Genomic DNA, 13312 nt, shown 5'->3' with positions numbered 1-13312 from the left:
ATTTGCACTGGTTTTTTCTTATATATTTAAAAGAAGGAGAAGGGTAAAAAGTGTAAGAGCAATGACAAAAAATGAATAAAGTTTCTTCAGAAACATAGTGCTATGCAATCTCTATCCTATCAATTTCAGACATAATCCTCTAAAACACTATTTATAACAGTATTATTTTCTATGAGAGTTGTTTTTTTATTTGTATATTTCAGAAAAAATCGCTACAACAGGAAAACATGAAGTACAAATATCATTACAACAATAATAAAAATCATAATCTATAGCAAAAATTTTAAAAATCAAATTTAACGCCCGGGCATACGCTTTTACGCTCGGGGCTTACGCTTTTGTGCCAGGGACTTACTCCCCAAATTCTAGGGCGTACACCCTATGAATCCACGCCTTTCATTTGCAGCCCGAAGCGTTTTTGGTACGCCTCGCCCCCAGACCCGCCCCAAAAAACGCCTTTGAAAACACCGGTAATAGTCATTGCAATTTTTATGCTGATTTAGAAATAGTCTATAATCAATGCTGAAACAAAAAGAAAATGATTAAAACTAAACAAAACATACAAAAGTAAACATACATACTCTTCTTTTCCATGCTGATTTAGAGCCCGTTTGGATTGGCTTACAAGTTGCTTATAAGCTGTTTTTAGCTTTTTTAAGTGTTTGACTGGCCAGCTTAAAGTCATTTTGTGCTTAAAATAAGCTCAAAAAAATAATTGGGCCCATTTGACTTAGCTTATCTAAAGCAGCTTATAAGCCAAAAAAAATAAGTTAGACTACCCCAACTTATTTTTTTTAGCTTATAAGCTGTTGCAGCTTATAGGCATAAGCCCATCCAAACAGGCTCTTAGAAATAGTCTACAATCAATGCTGAAACAAAAAGAAAAAGATTAAAACTAAACAAAACATACATACTCTTCTTTTTGTATAATTGATTGCTTTGGTAGGCTGTTAAGAGAAATGTAAAATGAAAGCAGAGAGGTCCTACCGGGAGTCGAACCCAGGTCGCTGGATTCAAAGTCCAGAGTGCTAACCACTACACCATAGAACCTCACATCAGGACCGTACAATGTTTTTATTTTATAAGCTTCAAATTTATCACGACCCAATTTCAAAACTATATTTTTATGCCCTAAAATTGACTCCCTCACTAATTCCGTGCTTGCCAAACAACTTATGTAACATTAGAAAAACAAAAGTTCAGAAAGATAAAAGCATCAATTTCAATTCCAACCACTAAAATCAATAATCCATTTTATAATGTTAAGTCAACCTGTCAGTGTCTTTAGGACATGAGTTAATTGGATATAGTCAAGTGGCCATGTTGGTTTGCTTTTCTAATCTGCAGTCTTTTTGAAATTTTAGTACTCATAGATGCTCTTGTTTAACTAACAATGAGCAAGTATAAACTCAAGGTAGGTACAGTTTTGTAAGGGGGAATGTTGTTTTCTCTCGTTTATAACTAGTGAGGTAAAATCATGTGCCCTGCCTCAGCTCATTGTTTCTCCTTTTCCTTCTAATTAGACACAACCAGGGAGAATAAATTGTTGTAAGTTGAACCACTTCGGAATCAATTTCGAAAATACATGATTGAAGCTGCAAAATTCGCGTCCGATTTTATAAAGTTTGTCTGAAGTTTGATATATTACTTGTGCAAGCAAATATCAGACATACATAACAAAAATTTGATTTGCCAGCATTAAACTTCAGAATATGCAATTGGATAAGAGCATGTAAAGATGAGAACCCCCTTAACTAACGTAATCACTTACTATATTAACGTACATGTAGCTCTTTCTACATTATAGACATTATTATTAATTTAACCATATTAATCGGCATGTTATAATTTCTGCATCGCTGATTCCTGAACCTAACGATGGTCAACCCCCCTATAATGTTAAAGAAACATGTGATGTTGAATGTAGCAATACAACTCATCGCCCAAGTTTGCGAGAACAATGTGCAACAGGAAAAAAAATGCAAATCACTGAAATGTAAACTCCATCCATTCATTTTATATAGCAGTATTAAATATAGAGTTTAAGAAATAAAAATAGAAGCTTTGTCACATACCAAAAAAACTGTTAGAACTTGTTGTTCTAAACATATTATTAAAACTTTCAATGGTGTTGGAAAATAACATTAAGGGTAACATAAGAAGTTAAAAATTAAAACGCTTTTATACGCAAAGAAAGATTTCATATTTTTGGAGTAGACTAAAAATAAACAAAGGACCATATAAATAGAACTACCGAAGTTCAAAATTCCTATAATACTGCCGGCAAGCAATTAGGCGTACTTAGTAATATCATTGGTTTAGCAATTCACGCCATGGGTAATGCAACTTGTATGCTTGATCAGCCAATAACTTATTTCATCTTTATTAAAACAGAACTAGTTAATGATTTTATACCTTTATCTAATTTAAAATAGGCATCTTTATCTCGCCCAGTTTTTTTTAATTTATATTTTCCCCATTTCCTGGATATCTAAAATAAGATAACATAGAAATTAGAATGCCAGTAGACGTCAGGAATGAGGCAAACTAGCTAACGGCAAGGAAAACAGTCATGCATTAGAAAAAGGCAGAGTCTTTATCACGCCATTTTTATGGAATTAACATTCTTACATGACTCAACATTTGTCCTCTCCAATGTATTAGGTATGACACTTTAATTTGATTGATTACATAAGTACTAGTTTTACTGTAAATTAATAATTTGACCTTTCCTATATTTTATAATTTTCAAAACATGGTTTGTTTGACGTCACTGACAGCCAAAAAAAATTCCTAAGGAGATTTGATATAAAGTAAACATACAGAGAAATTAATTAACGAGGAGATTTAATATATATATATATATATATATATATATATATATATATAATAATTTTAACTTTGTATGTACAGTATAGATTTTACTGAAGGCGGAATAAATTCAGATGAATCCCTAGCGGTTCCACCGCTTGATATTTATGTCTCGACCTGATGAGATAAAGAATACTGCAGAGCTACAATATTAGTGAAGTAGTTAGATAAAGTAGATCGAGTTCACATATTGTAATTAATTTCGCTAGAACTTTATGATGTAACAGAATATTTGTAGCGTTTCAAACCTTTATCAAAGAGTTAAGTTCTTACACTCGTTCATAGGAAAGATGATTTCTAAAATCAAAATTTCTTTTACAGAGTTGAATCTCAAATTAAATGAAAAGACATGACCCATTTATTCCCTCAAATTTTCAAATCATATTTGGATTGCTCATAAATTAAGGTGACTAAAATATGTTCTGATATAAAGTTGAGTCTAACTGTATAACTTATAAGTAGTCTCAAAGTCGTCATTGGCCACTTTGATAAGTAAACTTTTGGTTGACAAACATGAGCAGATTCTAGTTTCTCTTTATTTTTTTAAACGACCATGCGACTTGTGAGTTAATTAGTGGCTAGTTATTAAAGGTTTTAAATGCCTTCAAGTTGTCCTTTTAGCAATTCAGGATTTCAGGCCTATACCTATCAAAAAATTTAAAGCGCCATCTTTTTTTTTTTTTTTTTTTTTGTAAACTAGACACTACAATATATTAACATATATCTACAAAACTACATTAGAATTTATGGCATTTGAGTCATTTGAGTTGTTATACTAGTATTTGTTACCCATGAGAAATATTATACCAGACACTAGTATACTATTTCTCCTCTACTTTCAGTGAGAGAGGAGAAATATTATACTAGTATTCGAGAGTTCTAGTTGCTAGCCACTCTCCTCTACTTTCAGTGTTAATTAATTAAGCTCCACCTCTACTCAATGGAGGCATATAGTTTGATTATTTTGCATAGATGGGTTGCTTTTTCACTCTTTCACTTTTGTCAAATCTCTTAATTAGATGCTCCGTAATAGACCTAATGGTTCATATACATATTTTTTTGAGTACATGATGTAAAATGTCCTTTGTTGGGATTATTCTCTTTTGGGTTGTTTTTACTATCTAAGGCTACTTGTTGCTTCTTTGATTTTTTTTCTTTAAGTTATGATTGGTGCATGATAGTACGGGACATGTTTTTGACAGTTTGAACTTTGAAGACGCCTGGATTTCTATTACATGCGCACTGTCTCAATTTATGTGGTACTTCACTTTTCGAGATTCAAATTATGTGAACTTTGATCAATATTTTAAAAGATATTTTTCATCAAATTGACATGAGAATAATTGCAACTTATAATACTTATCGTATAGTTTTTTAATATCAAAATTTTAATTTTAAAATATTGAGTTGATCTAATTCAATTTAGCTTCAAAGATTAATCAAATTGATTCAAAGCGCAAAATGTCACATAAATTGAGACGGACAAAGTATTTTATGTGGTTACGTTAATTCGTAGAATCTATAGATTCACCCGATAGAGGTTAGGCTCGGTATTGGTCACTTCCCCTAGTTTGGGCCATGCCAAAAGCATGCTCTATTCTCTCATCGACAGTTCGACACCATGAACAAAATTTTTCAAGGTTTGACTTCTTCAAAATAAATTTATCAGTAGGTTTGAAAAGTTTGATATTAATGTATTTGGGGAAAAAGAAAGTTTATTATGTTCCATCTCAACAATGAGGCAGCATTTTACATGTTACACCTTCCATGTCCAAAACTGTAATCTTGTTAACATGCAATTTTTGAGTCAATTTAAAGAATAAAATGAAAAAATAGTAAATAAATAAAAACAAAGATGCATTCCTTATTCTATTGGAGACTCAACCTATACAGTTACAGCAAATCTGTTGATATCTATTGGCTAGATCCTATTTTTATATGAAAATAACATTTGTTCAGATACAACAATCCACAAAGATGACACTACTACAGCAAAATATTAGTATTAATAGTACTTAGTACTAGAATGAATTAAAAAATAACATGCCTGCACTTGATTTATCCTGATTATCAAGTTCTAAAAGTTGTTGAGAATTGAAGGAGACTTCTCTCTTACCCAAATGGCATGCCTCATGGCATACCTTTGTGTTATATATCTGGACAGGTACTATGTTGTTGTTTTAATTTGATCTATCCTAAGAGTTACTCGCACTTGATATTTATACTAAATCAATAAATGTGAGACATGTATTTTTCATACACATATTTATCAGATACGGATAATTTTTTACAGTCTTGTTTATTTATGTACAACCCCCCATCCCCCACGCCACCCCACCACAAATAAAAAATCTCAAACACCTTTCCTTGCCTTCTCAATTACCTGACATCATAACAAGAATGTGTTCAAACTAGTGCATTATAAATAAGGATACATATCTTAGTCTCATCTAAGTAAACACAGAGTTTAGGAGTCGAAGTGAGTGATAAAGAGAGAAACGAAAAAAGAAAGAAAAAAGAAAAAAGGGATGGAGAATCAGCAGCAAAACCAAGTGATTGGAGGAAGCAAGAGAATTGTAGCAGTAACTGAGAGTCCATTACCTTCTTCCACAAATCCTAATAATGATCATAATATTGAGCACCAGGTTTTTTAATTTACTTCACCCTTTCATTATTTTTCTTAATACAAAATCTTGAAATTTCTCATGATATTAAAAACTTAACTGATTATGGTGTTTGTGAATAATTATGTAGAAACATGGCTGGAGAAACTTCTTTGCATATGTGGGGCCTGGTTTCCTTGTTTCCTTGGCGTATCTTGATCCTGGAAATTGTAAGTCACTTATATTTCTTTTCATGACTAATATTTTGGAGCTCACATAAATAATTTTATGTGGATTTTTCTTTTTAATAGTTGTTTCAAAAGTAAATTAACTTGTTATCTTAAAATTAATGGTATAGTGGAAACTGATTTGCAAGCAGGATCAAGTCATGGATATGAGGTAAAAAATGAGAAATTTTGGTCTAGCTAATAGAAATATTATACTAGTATATCTTATTGTTACCCAAAATTTGCAGCTTCTTTGGGTGATTCTTATTGGATTGATATTTGCTCTTATTATTCAATCACTTGCTGCTAATCTTGGAGTAAGCACTGGTAAGTTAGTCAAAATATTAATATATTAAACATTCACATTATATTATATTATATGATATATTGCATATTCCTATGGAATTTTATTTTAGCTCTTTTATCCCATTTTTGTTTTGCAGGCAAACATTTATCAGAATTATGCAGGGCTGAATACCCATGGTTTGTTAAGTATTGTCTTTGGCTGCTAGCTGAAATTGCTGTCATAGCTGCAGACATTCCCGAAGGCAAGACTTTCTAACCTTCTAACTAATTATTAATTAAGAAAAATGCAAATAGATGAAGGAAGATGAAGTGGTTAGAAATGATCCAATTATATCAACTTAATAATTTTCTGTACAACAATAATGATAGAATCTTTTTGTAAGATACTAGAAGTTTAGTTTACTTATCACAATAGTGTTCTGTACTAAACTTACCTTTAATGGAGTATAATAATTCAGACCTGAATTATTCCATTAGTTTTAATATAGATGCATGAATATGACATATATGCAAGCTTCTATATTTTAACTAAACAATAAAGTATAATAAGGTCATTGTCACTTTATCTAAATAATTTTTTATTTATCAAACTGATTATTTAATAATTTATGTTTTACTTCCGGCAGTGATTGGGACAGCTTTTGCTCTGAATATATTGTTCCATATTCCTGTTTGGGTTGGAGTTCTTTGCACTGGTGTGAGTACTCTACTGTTCATCGGCCTGCAGAGATATGGGGTAAGTTTGGTTAATTGCTTTTGGACCCTTTCATTTTTTATTTTTTCAATCACCCTCGGACCACGAAATTTTTTTATTTTTTATTTTTAAAAAAGAAGAACATATTTTAACTTTTACACTGTGAATAATTTTGTTTGGTATCATGACTAGCGTCAGAGTCACGAAATTTATATGTGCGACACGATTGAAAAAATTCTAAAATATCACACTTAGGATTTGAATCTGTGGACTTAAAACAATTTTTAAATCTCCTTTGCCACTATATTAACAGGTTTCTTCGTGTTAAGAGAATTCAACAATTTAAATATAACAAAAGAACTCATTTTTACCATATTTTCACATAATATTTAAGTAAAATTCATGTTCAAATACAATCACAATTTTACTTTAACGTACTCTATTTTCAATTTCAACCAAAATTGTACAAACTTTAATATGTTTTTATATCCATTCAGAAATCATAACCAAGTGTAGGGAATAACTTCAACTCTTAAGTGGTAGTTAGAGTGAATATTCAAGTCAATTACCTCAACCACTCCTCTCGGGAGAGCTTGACAATAATGTACCTAAATAATTCATTATTATCTCTCTCCCTCAATTTAAATTGAGGTATTTTTGACTGGATAAAGAATTTAAAAAAAGAAAAAAAAAAGACTTAAAATTTATGGTCTAAAATAATTTATTGATATTTATGTAATTATAAATCATCTCATTAAGATTAACCTAAAGAGTTTGACCTAAAACTATTTCTAATTATTAAAAAAAAACACCATTCTCTTTGGACAAACGAACAAAAATAGGCATCACATAAATTGGGACTGCAGGAATAAAAGATAGAAGGTAAATTGAAATTTGTACTTATATGTTCAATCAAACTTATTAAATAATTTATTTATGATATTTAAAATTAAAACCACAGAATGCGTACGCAATCCCTCTAGTTGTAGTTGGTCTTTTTAATTGGCGTTATATCTTTGGGTGTATCCTAGTCACTTTTTAAATATATCTATATTTTGTTAGTATTTACTCCATAACTATTGCTGAGAATCTTACTTTTTGGTTTAACTTTGCTATTTGTTAGAATATTCTTCTCGAATTCGAAATGAACTAAAAGAAGCCTTGATTTTTGTATCTTCCAAACTTCTATCACGTCACTAAAGTTGAAAATGAATTTAACGTCATAGCTGATTAATATCCAAATCATCTTATTGTCTTGTTAGACTAAAGTTTTTATTTTTATTTTTCAACTGTTAGACTAAAGTTGCCCGTCTTGTTTTTTTCCAGTTTTCTTTATATTTGGATCGGTAAATTACTCTTTACTTCCGTACTTTGAACTTACTTTGGTCCTTATTTTATTCGATTTATGTTTTACTAATAATCTGTATTTGGGGGGATGCAGGTGAGGAAGTTAGAACTGTTCATAGCAATACTAGTGTTCGTAATGGCTGCATGTTTCTTTGGTGAAATGAGTTATGTGAAACCACCAGCTAAAGAATTATTCAAAGGAATGTTTATTCCTAAACTTAACGGTAACGGAGCCACAGCTGATGCTATTGCCTTGTTAGGTGCCCTCGTCATGCCGTAAGTTTTCACACCCCTACTAACTTCTGTATATCAGGGTGTTTGATTGGGTATGAAGATTGAATTTGGTTACTCAGATGCATTTTGAATTCTTTGTTTATGGTTTTTTATTTTTTGTATACAGACACAACCTCTTTCTTCACTCGGCGCTTGTGCTATCTAGGAAAGTACCAAACTCAGTTCGTGGCATTAATGTAAGTTTAATAATTATTTTTATAATGAGTGACAATGAGACTTGAACTCAAGATCTCTGACTACTCTAATATCACATTGAATTGTGTGGCCATTTCAGTTAAATACGTAAACCGTTAAAGAAAACACATTTTTGTTTATTTAACCAAAATACTTCTAAATGATCAATTGCTCTTTTTGCTTCTTCACCAAAATAATGCAATCCTATATTTCCTTGATGTTAAATTTTGCAGGACGCATGTAAATTCTTCTTGATTGAGAGTGGGTTTGCACTATTTGTGTCCTTCCTAATCAATGTTGCAGTTGTGTCTGTGTCTGGTACTGTTTGTGGAACTGATAACCTTTCAGAACAGAATAAAGAAAGTTGCAGCGACATTACTTTGAACTCTGCTTCTTTTCTTCTCAAGGTTTTACAACAATCCCTTAACTTAATACTTGGTATTTTCTCTTGGGAAGTGATCATTTAAGAGCAAATTAACAAACTAACAATTTTTTTAATATTAATTCACAGAATGTACTTGGAAAATCAAGTTCTACTGTTTATGCTATTGCATTATTAGCCTCGGGACAAAGCTCTACCATTACTGGTACTTATGCTGGCCAGTTTATCATGCAAGTAAGTAAAAAAGAAAATTCTATATGCTTTTGAGCTTCTTTTGGTTGTCTTTAGAGTAGTAAATAATGTCTAATTAACTATCATATTTTTGTGTGAATTAGGGATTCTTGGATCTTAAGATGAAGACATGGTTAAGGAACTTGTTTACTAGGCTTATTGCTATTACTCCAAGCCTTCTTGTGTCAATTATTGGAGGACCATCAGGGGCTGGCAGGCTAATCATCATTGCTTCTGTATATTTTATGACCTTTTACTTTGTGAAAAATATTTTTATACTTGTAAATGGATAATATAACTTTTTTTTGTTTGTGTGTGGCTATTTTTCAGATGATACTTTCTTTTGAACTTCCATTTGCTCTCATTCCACTGCTCAAATTCAGTAGTGGTTCCACCAAGTTGGGACCACACAAGAACTCTATTTATGTAAGTTCCAAATTTCTGCATTAATTAGCGTATTTTTTAAAATAAATAGATTTTGAAAGTCTGATCAAACTGACTTCTAAGTACTAACATTTCATTTCTCTTTGACCATTTAGATTATCGTGATCTCGTGGATTCTGGGACTAGGCATCATCGGCATCAATATCTACTACCTCACCACAGCTTTCGTGGGTTGGCTCATAAGCAACAATTTGCCTAAAGTTGGAAATGTGTTCATTGGGATCGTAGTATTTCCCTTGATGGCCATATACATTATATCAGTGATTTACCTTATGTTTCGAAAAGACACAGTTGTCACCTACATCGAGCCAATAAAGGACGAACACCATATGGAAAATGGAACAAACAGTATGGAGTTAGTAGATCGTGTTCCTTATAGAGAGGATCTTGCTGATATTCCACTGCCACAATAAGTTTCTCATTTTGTAGATTTCAATTTGCGCTCTTAATTAATTGTGCAGTCCATCCAATAATAAAATAGCAGTGTTGCGGGTGACAAAATGGTATCATTTCAAATTCCTCGCAATTTTGTCACCCCAAGTCTTGAATCTGTTCACCCTTTGAGTAAGCAATCAAATCTCGCACATCCAATTTCATTCTTGTGTCGTAGCAACTTTCGTTCCAACAACTTGTTTTTATGGTTATTTCTCATTGTAAGGTATTTTTATTTTAAATTTAATGTTTGTTTTTATTGTTACTTAAAATTTATTGTATTGTATGATGAAAGTACCTAAATTGCATAAAGAAGACAAAATTGGTAAAATTCTCACAAGAACTTATGGCAAAAGTTCAAATGAGCTCAATTAAATCTGTAAAATAGGTAAAATTGACACTTATAATTAAGGCAGCGAATCAGTGTTAGAAAAATATTATTTTCTATTTACTATCTCAAAAATAAAAGGACTATTTCTATAACGTTTTTTATTGACTTTAATACAAAAGATTTGATTATAATTTATTAGCCTTAGTGGCAGATTCTCATAATGGAAAAATTGCCTGTTGCAAAATCGTTTGTGGCAATTTAACTTGGCCATTGACTGGCCTTTATTGGACATTATTTCTAATAAAAAAAACGGAAAAGGGCCAAATATACCCCTGTATTATCGGAAAAGAGCCAAATATACAGCTCGTTATACTTTGGGTCTAAATATACCCCTGCCGTTAGGGGTGTTCATGATTCGTTTTGGGTCGGTTATTGATTAAAATCATAACCAAACCAATTTAGTCGGTTTTTAAATGTCTAAAACCATATCCAAACCAAATAAAATAATAACCACCGGTTTAGTTATAGTCGGTTTGGTTCGCTTTTTCGGTTTATGACTAGCAGCCATGAGACTTATCAGTAAAACATTAAAAAGTTGAAAAAGACATGTATTTTTTCTTGTTCAAACGATAACTTTTATTTATAGTTTAAGGTGGACGATACATCATAGAAACATTTTCACTATTAGTGATAGTGCAGTACTCAAGTTACCCAAAGTTGCTAAACTATTACATATAGAGCTAAAAATTAACTTATTAGTGGCTGCACCACTTTTGTCATCTTAATACACATACCTGGAAATAAAGTAGAGCATAGGAGCTTTTAGTTGTTGTTACAAACATACATATTAATTAAACATAAAGACTACCTAAAATTTAAATGAAAATATTTGAAATAAAAAAACTTTGTGTAATGATCGCAAACTTTAGGGCAGTACTTGCATTTTGCCCTCAATTCTCCCATTTTCTTAAAAAAACTTTGTGTAATGATCTCAAACTTCAGATGTTTTTCTATCATTATCCCATGGCTAGGGTCTCGACTACAAGGAGTTGTTCTTTTTTACTTTTTAGGAGGATTACTCACGGAAGAAGTATTAGGGCATTTTCATGTGCTTGAGTTGCAGTAAATGCTGATGTTACTGAAGTATCTTCTATAGGAACATCCAAATTTACAACTTCTGTCCTTTTCATATGAAAAATATTTGAAGTTTAGTACCCATTCAGACAAGAAAAAAGAAAGGTATAAATTCGAAAAAAAAAAAAAACCTAAAATCAAATGGCTGACAAAGAAAGGCTAAAAATTTAAGTTAAAGATATTACACTCTAACGTGAGCTTCTATTAGTAGGTTTACACTTAACACTTAAAGAGTTAAAAGACTTAAAGACCCCTTGGACATATTCCTAAAAAAATGGGCCTTAAACAATTATGTGAAATAAGTAGTAATGATTAAAAGGTAATAACATATTTACAATTATTTATGAAAAACTAATATTATACATATAAATAATTATAAAATTTATGTATATAATTTATCGGTTTGGTTCGGTTATCTATTCGGTTATTTTTTAATAGAACCATAACCAAACAAGATATTATCGGTTTTTAAAATTTAAAACCAAATCAAACCAAACCAAACCAAATATCAATTTTTTTATTCGGTTTGGTTAAATTTTCGGTTTGATTTTTGTTTTAACCAAAACCGTGAACAGCCCTACCTGCCGTTGTACTTCAAGTTCAAATATACCCCTCCTCCGTTAAGTTGTCCAAAGTAGACAATTGCTCACACGTGGCATTGAGATTTTAGTGAGGTGGACGCCACGTGGCATGCCACCTCACACCCCAACCCATTTTACTTCCTCCCCTCACCTTTTTCTTCCACCACCGTTGTTGTTCTTCTTCTTCTTATCTTTTCTCGAACTGGATTTCCTCCAAAGATCGTTGTTGTTTTTCTTCTTCGATTTTGCCTTCTTGCTGCTAGAAGACACATCTTCCTTCGCTGCTGTTGTTGGTGTCGACGATGACAATTTAGTCATATCACCTTGTTTTTCCTCCTCCTCTACTTCTTTGATGTTAAGGTCAAAGAGGATAGTGGCTTTTATTTCTTTGTTGGTGGCTCTTCTTAAAGTCTAACATTTGATAGTAAAATCACTATATATGACACAATTAATCAAATCTGCAAACTTTGTAAGAGTTGCTATCAAATAGCGACAACAAATCAAGCCAATTGATGAAATCCAAGGCTATACATCATCAACAGGGAAACATTAAAATGTTTAAAATCTAATCAATTTGATTGCAAAATCCCTAGATATGACACAATTAATCTAACCTGGAACCTTTATTATAGGGAACAAAAATCAACCAAATCCACAAAATTGAAATTGTACTCTACTGTCTCTAGAAAAAACTCATATGATTATGTTTTTTTCATTTTGGTAGCAAATATATGTTGCATAGTGGTGGAAGAAGAAGGTGAGGGGAGGAAGTAAAATGGGTTGGGGTGTGAGGTGGACGCCACGTGGCGTCCACCTCACCAAAATCTCAATGCCACGTGTGAGCAGTTGTCCACTTTGGACAACTTTAACGGAGGAGGGGTATATTTGATTCAATAGTATATTTAAATCCAAAGTATAACGTAACAAGGGGTATATTTGACCGTTTTCCGATAGTATAGAGGTATATTTGGCCCTTTTCCGAATTAAAAATGCTAACGTTATTTTGACAATTGAATCTGGCTATTCAATTAGCCTTTATGGGTTTCATTACAGATATCTTCAACTTTACTTCTTTAGCCTATATATGATATTGTTTATTCATTTTGTAGACCGTAAAACAAAGAAACAAAATAAGAGACTTTTCTTCTTTTCCTTTAGTGCTAGGTTTTCTTCTATAATCTTTGTTAGATTCTGGCTTTTAGTTTCATACTAGAAGAGCTTGTTGAATCCTGAAGGATACACCAATACCTGGTGAAATATC

General features: G+C 31.7%; 1 protein-coding gene and 1 non-coding gene across 2 annotated transcripts; one reads left to right on the top strand and one right to left on the bottom strand.

The window, feature by feature from the left end:
- Positions 1-978: 978 nt before the first annotated feature.
- On the bottom strand, positions 979-1050 carry TRNAQ-UUG (transfer RNA glutamine (anticodon UUG)). The gene has a single exon. It is a non-coding gene; the product is annotated as a tRNA-Gln (tRNA).
- Positions 1051-5222: 4172 nt separating this feature from the next.
- Positions 5223-10271, top strand: LOC132622065 (metal transporter Nramp6.1-like). Its single transcript, XM_060336589.1, has 13 exons — positions 5223-5516; positions 5626-5704; positions 5833-5873; positions 5950-6028; positions 6145-6249; positions 6634-6743; positions 8143-8324; positions 8449-8518; positions 8750-8923; positions 9028-9132; positions 9234-9365; positions 9460-9555; positions 9669-10271. Exons 1-13 carry the CDS (start codon positions 5400-5402, stop codon positions 9984-9986), a joined length of 1608 nt encoding a protein of 535 aa, XP_060192572.1. The 5' UTR covers positions 5223-5399; the 3' UTR covers positions 9987-10271.
- Positions 10272-13312: the final 3041 nt, after the last annotated feature.

The sequence above is a fragment of the Lycium barbarum genome, chromosome 2, assembly GCF_019175385.1.
Source record: "Lycium barbarum isolate Lr01 chromosome 2, ASM1917538v2, whole genome shotgun sequence".
NCBI classification, from domain to species: domain Eukaryota; kingdom Viridiplantae; phylum Streptophyta; class Magnoliopsida; order Solanales; family Solanaceae; genus Lycium; species Lycium barbarum.
Note: the sequence above shows the minus strand (reverse complement) of the source record. Positions and strands in the feature narration are given on the sequence as shown.

Bases quoted from the DNA above. Each gene is read 5' to 3' on its own strand.
- LOC132622065 (XM_060336589.1), top strand. From the start codon at position 5,400: ATGGAGAATCAGCAGCAAAACCAAGTGATTGGAGGAAGCAAGAGAATT. The intron at 5,517-5,625 runs GTTTTTTAATTT...ATAATTATGTAG, and splicing joins ATCATAATATTGAGCACCAG to AAACATGGCTGGAGAAACTT. The intron at 8,924-9,027 runs GTTTTACAACAA...ATTAATTCACAG, and splicing joins CTGCTTCTTTTCTTCTCAAG to AATGTACTTGGAAAATCAAG.